The following is a 12533-nucleotide window of genomic DNA, read 5'->3' as shown; positions in this document are numbered from 1 at the left end:
TCTAGGAGAAGGAAAACTTTGAAGCTAAACCTAGGGGAGGGAGGCCTCTTCAGTCCTGAACAACAACCTTCCTAGAGCTGGTGGCTCAAACAAATCACCAGTTTGCAAACTTATACTGCTTAAGGAGTAGATAGGTTCTGTCTGCAGTATGTGCTATTGCAATTGGATTGGGTTGACAGCTGCTTCATCAACAGTTGTATAATATTGGGATGATTGTAGTACTATGTCATGCATGGAAAGGGACCCTGCCCTCATCTCCAGTGGACTTTCCTTAGGCCATAATGATGAATCAGCTGATGGTCTACTTGTATTGTATGTCTGGTATTTTGTACAACCACTTGTCCAGCACCTCTCACCCTAACTGATACTTTAGGTGATTTCTCCGAGTAAACACCCTGGATATCTTAGCACTAAGTAAAACTAACCTACACTCTTCCATTCCCTCTAATCACTTTTACATGCCTGGTTATCTCCCACTCTTCCATAAGGACTCAGACAAACATATGTATGTACTTGGAGTCTATATTTGAAACACCCTCCCCTTGACCAGAGAAACAAAACTAGAATCAGACGATCAGGCCTTTATGTGCTTCAGACTTAATATGCAACATAACATTAGCTACTTATATTTTCTCAACCGCTCTCGCTCGACCTAGGATTGTATAATAATAAACAAAATCTCTGTCAGCAAAGATACAGCATTCTCCCTCGATACTATCACACAAGTACATGTATTTGGTGACTTCAATGTCCATCACAGTAACTGGCTTGGATTCTCTACTTACACAGATGCAGCTGGTAGCACAACACACAGCTTCTCTATATCTCCTTCCTTATCACAGACGGTTACATTTCCAACATGTTTCCCAGACCAGCAAGATCAACATGCCTCATGTCTAGATCTATTTTTGACCACAGTTCCCGATGATTGTGTAACAAATGCCCACAGCCAACTCGGGAATGCTGATCATGCTGTGATAATGGAAGAAATTACTCTAAATTCTCGACCCAAAACTGAGGAACCACTGCTCAAAACAATGGTATTATGAAAAGGCTGACTGGGAAGTCATCAGGGATATCATCAGAGATGCCCCTTCTTTTCTCTTCCTGCTGAATAGTGCGCAAATGAGATCACTGAATGATTCAAAATGGCAATTGAAGCACATGTTCCCACACAGAAATTTTATAGCAAGCCCCACTCCCCCCCAATGGTTTACTTCTATTTGTGCAGCTGCCATTGCTTAAAGGCAGTATGCATACTGCAGATTTAACCAACATAATTCCAGTTTAAACAGACAGAAGTTTATAGAAGCTAGAAGTAATTATAAGAGAGAAATAGCGACATACTGAAGCCACCAGTAAACACATCGAAGCACAGAGATTAGGAACCCATGATTTTTTTAAAATCTACAACAGTGTAGTAAACAATGGGCAATCAACGATTCCCCCACTATCAAAAAATCATAAGGTTGTTTGCACGGCAACTGAGAAGGCAACAGTGCTTGCCAATTGGTTTGCCTCAAATTCCACATTAAATCCAGCAAACCACTCCCTCCCTGACTTTCTTTGCAGACAGACGTCACACTAGATGATCTGAAAATCACTCCTTCTCAGGTGCATGGTATCATAAAAAACCTAGACACCTCGAAAGCATGTGAACCCAATCTCATCCCGGCTGTACTATTAAAAAAATGCTCCACTAAGGTTGCACCAGTTTTCTCCAAACTTTACAACAAATGCCTTAACAAATCTTGCTTTCCTGACTGCTGGAAAACTTCTCTGCTTGAGTTTTCAAGAATTAAAGAACTGATCCATTAAATTATCGTCCCATTAGCTGCCTCCCGCTTATCCACAAAATATTTGAAACCATAATAATCAAGTTCTAGTCCATTATCTTACAGCTGCTAAACTTCTGACTAACCAACAATATGGATTTAGGCAAGCCCGTTTCACAGCAGATATTCTAACTGTAATCTCTGAACGTATATACCATTCACTAGACAAAGCAGGGGAGGGTAGTCCTAGATATATCTAAGGCTTTTGACAGGGTACCGCACCATGGTCTTCTCAGGAAAATCAAATCATATGGTATCACTGGAAGATTACATAACGTAATTAAATCCTTCTAAAATAAGAGAAGAATTCACATAGTCCTCAACGGTCGTACATCTAAACAATATGATATAAATGCGGGAGTACCTCAGGGGTCTATCCTTGGACCTTTGTTATTCCTAATATTCATAAATGACCTCCCTGACAAAATTGTCTCTGAGATGGGTGTATTTGCTGACGACACCACGCTCTATAACAGACACAAGGGGAAAACAAATGAACACATATCTAAGGAAATGACAGAAACACTAGAGAAAAACCTCCAATCTGTAGTGAAATGGGGACAAAAATGGATGGTCACATTCAATGCTGCCAAGACTAAGCTTATTTCCTTAAATAATTACAGGAAATCTTCACTACCACCAATAGCAATGGCCAAAAACACATTACCTGAAAGTACTTCTTTCAAACTCCTCGGCTTAACGTTCACATGGAACATGAGTTCAAACAAATACATTAAGAGCATTACTAAGGCCACTGCTCTCTCTGCCATGCTAGAAAGTTACTTATGCCTGAAAGTATCCTGTACCTCTATAAGGTCACCATTCATCCATGCATGGAGTATTGTTGTCACATTTGGGCTGATGCATCTGCTACTAGTCTTTCTCTCCTAGATAGGGTTCAAAAGAGTCGCCAACCTGATAGGTCCTGAACTGTCATCTAAGCTTCAGCCTCTGTCCCATCAATGAAATGTTGCATCCCTCTGCCTGTTCTACAAGTATTTTTTGACAAACTACAAGCACTTGTACCCCCTCAACATAAATACCTCCGAACTTGACAAGCAGCTAAATCCCACCCCTACACAGAGATTCCTAGGTGTAAGAAAGCCTTCTACTCCAATAGTATCTTCCTCAGAACTGCTAGACTTTGGAACTCCCTTCTGGGATTCTGTTTTCCCAACTGTACTGCCACGCAGAAGTTCAAAGTGCAATGTGAACAGGAATCTTGCTACTTATCTCCCTTCATAATGCCCCTATAACTTATGTCCCTGATAGTAACCCCCTACTTCAAAGTGGTTTTGTGCCTTGTTTGGGGTGAAAATTGAATTAAAAAAAAAAATACAGTTGTAGAAATTTTCCAAGAGTCTGGGCTCTGATGATATAAAAAACATTAAGAACGACATTGCTTATTTGTTCAATAGATTCACAAAATTCAATGTAGTTAATTTGCAGTTCCAAAGGAATGATATTAACCTTATCTCCAACTTCCTGTCTAAATATAAGTTATTCAAATGTCATGAACTCTAACCAGTTTCCAAACCTCTGTGAATTAGATAAAGGAAAGAGCATATCAGATAATATTCTTCAAGTGTATTGGGCTCACCTAGGAAAGTTGAAGAGAGACATGTCTGAAAGATTTCAGGATCTTTTATTGATAAAAATACTAGACGGGTAATCAATCCATTCTTAGATGTCAGCAGTGAGAAAACAGAAGAGTCAGAAGATGAATTAATTGCAATCCCAAACGACATTGAGTTAAGTCCGAACTTCAAGAAATTGTATCAAGACTTTTGGCTACAAAAAAGATTTTGACTTTTATCAAGTATTATGAAACAAGATGAAGATATATTTTATTGCTTTTCCAACTTCATATTTAGTAGAATGGAGCTTCAGTGTAGTTACCTTTCTTCTTTCCAAGCAAAGGAACAGACTTAGAATTATCGAACATAAGGATCTACATCTTATTCTTACTGAATTCCAACTAGATGTACAGAAACTAATATCCCTACACAAAGTATCTACATCACATTAGCAGAAATTGTGAAATCGTGCATTTGGCTAATTAAATAACATTCATTAAATTAAATATTATTTTTGAAAAACATTTTATGTTTCATACTGTTGTTCTGAATTTTAAAAAAAAGTGCTTGCATGTTTGTATTGGTGGTAATTGTGAAAACCAAATAAAATTGTGTATTTGATTTTGAAAAACATATTTTGTATTTAATATTGTTGCTTTCAATTTGAAAAAAATATATGCTCTTCTGTGTTTATTGAAAGTAACTGTGAAGACAAAATAAAATGGTTTATTAAAAAAAATATTTTGAAAAACAAATTTGTATTTAGTATTGTTTTCAATTTCAAAAAAAGTTGCATGTGTAAATTAAGGGTAACTGTGAAGACCAAAAAAAAATAGTTAGATTAATTATTATTTTGAAAAGCAAATTTTGTGTTTAATATTATTTTCAATTTGAAAAAAAATGTTTGATCTGATTATTAAGGGTTATTGTCATGATCAAATAAAATGTTTACAAGCCAACAAAGCCGAGCTTGTGTACTATATCATTGTGTTTAAAAACATATTTGGCTTTCATTAAGAGTTGAACTTCTTTATTTACAAAATCATTTGGCGGAAATGATGTCAGAAAAATTTTAAACTATGGATAACTAACACTGTATATAAGGTAGCTTTTTTCTTCTTAAAGTAAATACGAAAATAAAAGTTTTATTCAAGCAATCTTTATTTGAAGTTTTATTAGAAAATTATAACCTTTATAATGAAAATATGTTCATACACTTTTTTGTTTAATCAATCATCAGGTATTGGTAATATTTTTTCACATCAAACATAAAAATAGAATCGTTATAAAAAAAAAAATCTTTATGAACTGTTTTTTTAATATGTTTAGGAACTGTTTTTTTTTAATCAAGCAAAAAATAAAAATAAAACAGTTCATAAATATATTAAAAAAAAAACAGCCCAGAAAATTTTTTTAAACAAAATTACATTGGAAAAAAAAACAGTTCATAAATATTTTTTATAACAGTTATATTTTTATGTTTGATGTAAAAAAAGAAAAAAAAAAAGAAATTACCAACACCTTCGATGTTTGATTGAAAAAAAAATAGTTCATGAACATATTTTTATAATAAAGGTTATATTTTTTATTATAAAATTTCAAATAAAAACTATTTGAACAAAACTTCTATTTTTATATTTGCTTAAATAAAAGAAGCTATATTATAGACAGGATACTATGGATATTACATCATCCATAGCTTAAAATTTTTCTGACATCACTTCTGCCAAATGGCTTTGTAAACAAAGAAGTTCAACTCTTAACGAAAGCCACATATTTTGTTTATAACATTGTTGTTTTCACTTCAAAAAACAGCTTGCATGTGTTTATGGAGTAAGGGCTGCTAGCAGTCTATTCTAGAAGTCAAGGCGGCACCAGCCTAAAAAGTTTGGGAAACCCTGCTCTAAAAGCTTTATACTCATTACCAATTCTTGGTGCCCCTAAATTAAGTACATTTGCATCCCATTTTTGCTAAGCCAATCACGGCCCAGTATTACACTTCTGTTTGGACTGAATTCCTATTCTCACTTTCAATCATCGCCATCTTAACCTATCGATCTCTGAGGCCCTCTATGAAAAATGCCAGTACCAGTTTTCTAATTACCTTGTTCCACGCATCTATTCCACTATATGTGCACTCTGTCAGCCATACTATCCTCTGTATATAGTCCTGAAATCTTTTTGATCTACCTTGTATATGTTGCCTAACTTGACTATATGTTCATTAGGATTTGTGATAATCCCATTACACTCTTTTCATGATCCCTTTAATCCTTTCCATGTTAAATATGCATTGTTTAACATTAATCTATTTACGAATTGGCCGATTGGACTCCTTGTGGTTAGAAAAGCTGCCTGACATTTTTCTTCATCCGCAGCTCCTACTATTTTTAATTATGTTATGACTTATATCCCCCATCCTCTCTATACTTTAACAGTTTTATACTGTTTAAAAGAGATTCTTCCTTACATGTATTCATTACCAAACTTACTGCATTCTTTAACTCCATAGTCAAAGCGTAAATAAATTCTGTTAAAATGTGCTCCATTATAGTTTTGTTACCTGTATTTTAGAGTATTTAAAATTAATTTTTAATGGAATTTGAGCGTTTCTTTTTTGTTAATTACATGCATACACAAATACAAATGTGTGTATATATATATATATATATATATATATATATATATATATATATATATATATATTTCCAAGAGCAGAAACACAGAAGGAAGAAAACCGAAATCCACTTACCTCTCTAATTTTTTTTCTTGCTATTCTGTTTTTCAAGGACCCTTTTCTTCTGTTGTGCCAAATTGACAGGTGTTATATAATGAGCCAGTTATAGAAAAATGTATGTATAATTTCTCAGCTGCACTTTTCAAATATGTACGAATGTATATTTCTAATAACGCAATGACTCAGTTGATATGAAACAATTGACTTTATTATGTAAACAAGTCAAACCATAGCTTGTAGCAAATGGCATATAGCAAGAGAGAAAGAATGATAGGATGAGGGTTGGTGGCGAAGAAATACAGGCACATATGCATCCACTTGTTTATTTCTCACTCTCTGTCAACCCAAAACAATCTGTTCTTATCAACATTCCTTCCATAAATTAAAATTCCTACTGCTTCATTATTTGGTTATTGATGTCATCTTCAGGTACAATAACTAGCATGTCCAGGTTCTTTTGTTTTCATTTGCTATTCACAAAATATGGGCATCAATGGGCCTCAATTACCTGGCCATAATCCAACAAGTGTAACTTACAACTGTGTTTTGTCAAGTATTTTATCCCATTTGAACAACACTAATACAATTGCGAATTAAATAGGACTTTTATCTAATCATGGCTGACAGAATGAGAGCATGCTACCGTCATGGATTAAATAAAAGGTTCTGTTCGAAATTTTATGCAGATTCCAAGTTCCAGAAATTGGTGCAAATAACACTCAAGATAAGAACAGTCGTCCATTTAATATAAATTATCAAACTTCATCTTCAAAATTCTGAAACATCATACAACTCAACTTACCCTGCCATTGATCCTGGAGCGGGTCCAGTAAAATCTGATTGAGTTATTGTGCCAAAGAGGCCGCCACTCACACGATCATCAGTCAAGGTTCCGCTTGTTGTAAAACTGTAGTCAAACACTTTTTGAACTAAATCAACTGGGACACCTCCTCCTCGATCGCTCACTCTGAAGAAGAATTTTAAAAAGCATTTAAAGCATTAATAATTGTATACTAGTAAGGAAATGCTCCAAAAGTTTTTTGATTTCAATGCTATTATCAATTCCATTCAAAATTCCTGATGCTAATTCTTTTCAAATTTCTAAATATTTAATCATAGTTTTGGGTTTTTTTAAAAAAATATCTTTGCAAAAGTAAAAGTATACAAACAGATCTAACTATACTTTCTCTAGTCTTTTCCTCTTAACTGATTAAAAACAGTTTTCACTTGTGCCTTTTTTCCTATTTATTCACTCATGCCATTTTTTCCCCGTGACATTTTTATTTTATTATTGCTGCTTGTTGGGACAGTCAGGAATATTTACACTGAGACACCAACACTATATTCCTTTTAAGTATTTGTAAAACAACCACATGGATGCAACAATGAAACAGGATTGGAGCTTGATTGACAGTGTAGAATTTATCTTGGACACAATTTCACTATACACCTCTCATATAAAAGTGTGTGTGTGTGTATATATATATATATATGTGTGTGTGTGTGCATTTTAGGTAGGATTTTTTCATTTAAACATAAAAGACTAGCCTGAGTGCCCGGCATTGCCCGGGTGTTTGGGAGTGTGTGTGTTGTGCAAAAAAGAAAAAAAAAAAGTGGTAGTAGGCAGGCAGTGACGCGAAGGCAGAAAAGAAAGCGAAAGTAAATTTGACGTCTTATCGCTACTCCATGATGTGACCAGAAGTCTAAAGTCAAATTTAACATAGTCAACATTACTTGCAGAAATGGCGTTGCTTTTAAACTTCCCACGAAAGGTCGTTTTTAATGTGGGAGAAAAAGCAGCTCCCCCAAAACGAGGGCACGCAGGCAATATCCAAATAAATAGTAATTGTCTCAGTATGAAGGGTTTCCCCTACAGTGACAAAGGACAAATTACAGAACAGATAGTACCTGGACCGAAGGCCAGGCGTTTGCATTCCAATATTTTCACTTTATTTATATGAAAAAGATAAATAAACACTGGAAACAATGGCACATTGGGAATTTTGTTTAACTCGATCAAAATAAACGATAGAGACAACGTTCGTTTGTGAATGCAAGATATTACAATCTGGGAAGTATGCAAAAACTTCTCGCGGAATCTAACCGATACGAGAAACCCGATGCAAAAGCCTTTCATGGACATACACAAATACTCGCGCCCATTTTGCCTTTTATATATTAGACTAGCGGGGGTACCCGGCGTTGCCCGGGTGTTTGGAGGTGTGTGTATTGGGGGGGGGGGATTAAAACAACCTGTTAAAAAAAAAAAAAAAATGTTGGCCGGTTGTTTGGAGGTGTAAAAGAACCCCGAACGTTTGGCGCAGAGGTGGAAAGGAAATGGAAAAAAACCCCTGCAACGTAACCATCTCGACCACGGGAACAGATGAATTGATAAGTGTGTTAAGTTGACGTTTATATACCAAAATTAGCAGGTGCGACAACGTCAAGTTGCGGAAGCCAGTTTCTGTTTTCCCTGCTACGCGGCGATCAAACAATAAAAAAAAACACACAAAAAAAACTAACATAAGGCAAATGAACGATGAAAACAGAAAAACGAACACATGAAAAATGGCTTAAATAAGCCTGTTTTGATATTAAAATTTAAAAAATCGGTGGGTACCCGGCAGTTTTTGAGTGTCGCTAAGAATAAGCGAAGTAAAAAAAAAAAAAAAAAAAAAAAAAAAAGCAGAAAAACAAACGTTATGTGAAAAATGGCTTAAATAACACTGGTTCAATATTTGAATTTAAAAAATCATAAAAAAAAAAATCTCACACCATGATTCGAACCCGAAACGTTTAGATAATGAACCAAGGCCTTAATCAACTGAGCTAACGCAACGTACATGAAATTTGTTCGGTTTTTCAACTATTTAAAGTAAACTCTCTTCCTGATCTACATCAATGACCTCCCTAACACATACTTAAATCATTCGTTGACATCTATGCTGATGACACGCCCATCTACGGCAACACATCAAAGGCTGTAAATGACAAAGCTCTCTCTGATTCTCTCTCCTCTGATCTCGAGCGCGTGGTTCAGTGGGGGAAGATGTGGCTGGTTACCTTTAATGCATCCAAAACCAAACTCCTATCCTTACATCATCAACGCTCTGATCCCCAGCTGGCATCAATTGTGATGGATGGCTCTTGTCTGGGTGAGGCCCCGTGTTTTGACAAGCTTCTGGGTTTGACCTTTACTCCTGATCTGAAATGGAACACGTACATCAAGTCTGTTGCCAAGGTCGCTGGAAAGATAGTGGGATCCTTCTACCGCTACAGAAGATATCTCACTACTGATGCAATTCTCTATCTATATAAAAGCCAAGTACGTCCAAAGATGGAATACTGTTGCCATATCTGGGCAGGAGCTGCTAAAAACAGCCTATCCTGCCTTGACAGAGTACAAAATAGACTTCGTGGCTTAGTGGGAGATGCCCTTTTCTCTACCCTGCAACCTCTCTCCCGCAGAAGAGACGTTGCGAGCCTATCCTTGTTTTATCGTTATTTCCATGGCAGGTGCTCATCTGAACTCCAATCTCTGGTCCCCCCTCGCCAATCTTTCACGAAAAACACCCGTCTAGCTGAATCCACTGTGAATAATTTCCCCCACTCTATATCTGTGCCTAAATCAAAACGCAGATTCCATGAACAAAGCTTCTTTCTTAGAACTGCACGCCTGTGGAACTCTGTTTCGTCTGCCTGCTTCCCACCGGACTACAACTTGGATACCTTCAAGTCCAATGTTAACAAATTCCTAATGAACCGCCCCTTTAAGTAAACACTTCATCAAATCTCCACACTAACGTAATGTACTTGCAATAACCCTTATCCCTGAGTGGCTTCCGGGCCTTGATAAGTGGTGATCACTGTGTAAAAAAAAAAAAAAAAATCAGGTCACGACGTCATCTGACGCATGCGTAGAATCGGTCATTGTCACGAGAGGACCGTTTTTGTTGACCCCCCCCCTCCTGAAAATTGTCGATTTCAGGGTGAAAAAGTTAACGTTTTTGGCCAATTTTTAGATATTTTTCGAGCAAAGGATGGAGCTTTGATGTGATACCGAGTTTGTGAATTTTCGTCGCGTCTGTCGAAAGTTTTTAGCAGACATCCAAACATACATACATACATACACTTTCGCTTTTATATATATAGATAACAGAGCTGTTTAATTATGCTTTTTTAATTTATTTTTATTATCATTTTATGTGAAAATAAAAAATTTTAATATATCTGTTATATGTATCACAAATGTATTTTATCCATTCTTAAATCATTTTCAGGTGAGAGTAAAATGTACAGTGCGCTTAAAAAACTGGTGAGAGAAGGAATTAATAGCAATAAATGGCCACTATTTGTAGTCAGCAGATGTCATGATGTTTTTGAGGCCACTAGCAAGCCAAATTCTGTGGCGAGTAAATTGGGTTACATAGAAGCAGAGGTTAGGACAGACAGAAGTACTGTGATTTGGTTGAAAGGGAAAGTTGTTGATTCTAGATTTTGAATTTTTATGCACATGGTTTCAAGAATTTTAAACTTTTTTTACATGTGTTTCATGATGTATTATTTTTGTGTCAGATCGCCAAAACAAATTGAAACTATGTATGTAATTGTGAGGCAAGAATTGTGCAATCCCCAATCATACCTCTCCTGAATCAGTACTGTAACAAGGAGAGATCCAAGATGACTGGAAACAATGCCGAGATAAGCAGAGAGCACATACAACACATAGAATTTCCAAATGGTCACCCATTTTAGTACTGACCAGGCTCAACGTTGTCTAACTTCAGTGATCTGATGAGAACTGGTGTGTCAACATGTTGACATATATATATATATATATATATATATATATATAAATATAAAATTAACTAGCCACTTCTTTCCTCATTGTATCACGTGCTCAAAATCAGAGGAGAGAGAATCAGAAAGAACTTGGTCATTTACAACCTTTGAAGTGTTGCCATAGATGGTAGTGTCATCAGCATAAATGTCTATAAATGATCTTAAGATGTGATTTGGGAGAGCATTGATGTAGATCAGGAAGAGATTTGGGCCCAGGATGGACCCCTCGACCTAAGACTGCACCATAATAAACAAAGTATCTGACAGCATAGACACAGCACTCTCCTTCGACACTAGCGCCCAAGTACATGTATTTGGCGACTTTAATGTCCATCACAAAAACTGGCTTGGATTCTCTACTTACACAGATGCAGCAGGCAGCGCAACTCATAGCTTCTCTGTATCTCACTCCCTATCGCAAATTGTTACTTTTCCAACCCGCTTCCCTGATCAGGAAGAACAGCACGCATCACTATTAGATCTGTTTTTGACCACAGTTCCTGATGATTGTGTAACGAAAGCCGACAGCCCACTTGGGAACGCTGATCATGCGGTGATAATGGTTGAAATCGCCCTAAACTCTAGACCCAAAACTGAAGAGCCAGTGCTCAAAACAACGAGATATCATAATAAGGCTGACTGGGAAGCCATCAGGGAACTAATTAGAGATGCTCCATGGAAAAATATTTTCTCTCTCCCTGCTGAACAATGTGCAACCGAGACCACTGAATGGTTCAAAACTGCAATCGAAGCGCATGTTCCCATGCGGAAATTCTATAGCAAGCCCCACTCTCCCCAATGGTTTACTTCGACTTGCGCAACTGCCATTGCTCAAAGGCAGCATGCATTCCGCAGGTTTAACCGACATAAGTCCAGTTCAAACAGACAGAAGTACATAGAAGCTAGAAGTAACGTTAAGAAAGAAATAGCGACAGCTAAGAGGGAATTTACGGAAACCACTAAAAAACGCATCGAAGCACAAAAACTAGGAACTCGTGACTTCTGGAAAATCTACAACAGTGTAGTAAATAATGGGCAATCAACAATTCCCCCACTAACCAACAATCACGAGGTTCTTTGCTCAGCAGCCGAGAAGGCTAACATGCTTGCCAGTCGGTTTGCCTCAAACTCCACACTGGACCCTCTAAACCACCCCCTACCTCAATTTCCTATGCGGACAGACGCCACGCTAGACGATCTGATAATCACCCCTGCTCAGGTGCATGCTATCATAAAAAACCTTGACACTTCCAAAGCATGTGGACCCGACCTCATCCCAGCTGTGCTATTAAAAAAGTGCTCAGCCGAAGTAGCTCCAGTTCTCTCCAAACTATACAACAAATGCCTTAATGAATCTTGCTTTCCGAGCTGTTGGAAAACTGCTTCTGTAGTACCAGTATTCAAGAATTCTGGCGAAAGAACTGACCCATTAAATTATCGCCCTATTAGCCTCCTCCCACTTTTTGCCAAAATATTTGAGACCTTAATTAACCATGCTCTAGTCCAGCACCTTACAGATGCTAAACTTCTGACCGACCATCA

General features: G+C 36.8%; 1 protein-coding gene across 2 annotated transcripts in view; it reads right to left on the bottom strand.

Annotated features, from left to right (window-relative positions):
* Window positions 1–12533, bottom strand: part of LOC145252663 (branched-chain alpha-ketoacid dehydrogenase kinase-like) — a 145674-nt gene that overhangs the window by 12765 nt on the left and 120376 nt on the right. For both annotated transcript variants that reach the window (XM_080112439.1, XM_080112450.1), the window contains exon 11: window positions 6952–7116. In XM_080112439.1, coding sequence (XP_079968565.1) covers window positions 6952–7116 — 165 coding nt within the window. The remainder of the gene's footprint in view (window positions 1–6951; window positions 7117–12533) is intronic.

This window comes from Euprymna scolopes, chromosome 3 (genome assembly GCF_053919585.1).
Source record: "Euprymna scolopes isolate OS-2025 chromosome 3, ASM5391958v1, whole genome shotgun sequence".
Classification (NCBI taxonomy): Eukaryota; Metazoa; Mollusca; class Cephalopoda; order Sepiida; family Sepiolidae; genus Euprymna; species Euprymna scolopes.
This window is presented reverse-complemented; position numbering and strand designations above follow the sequence as displayed.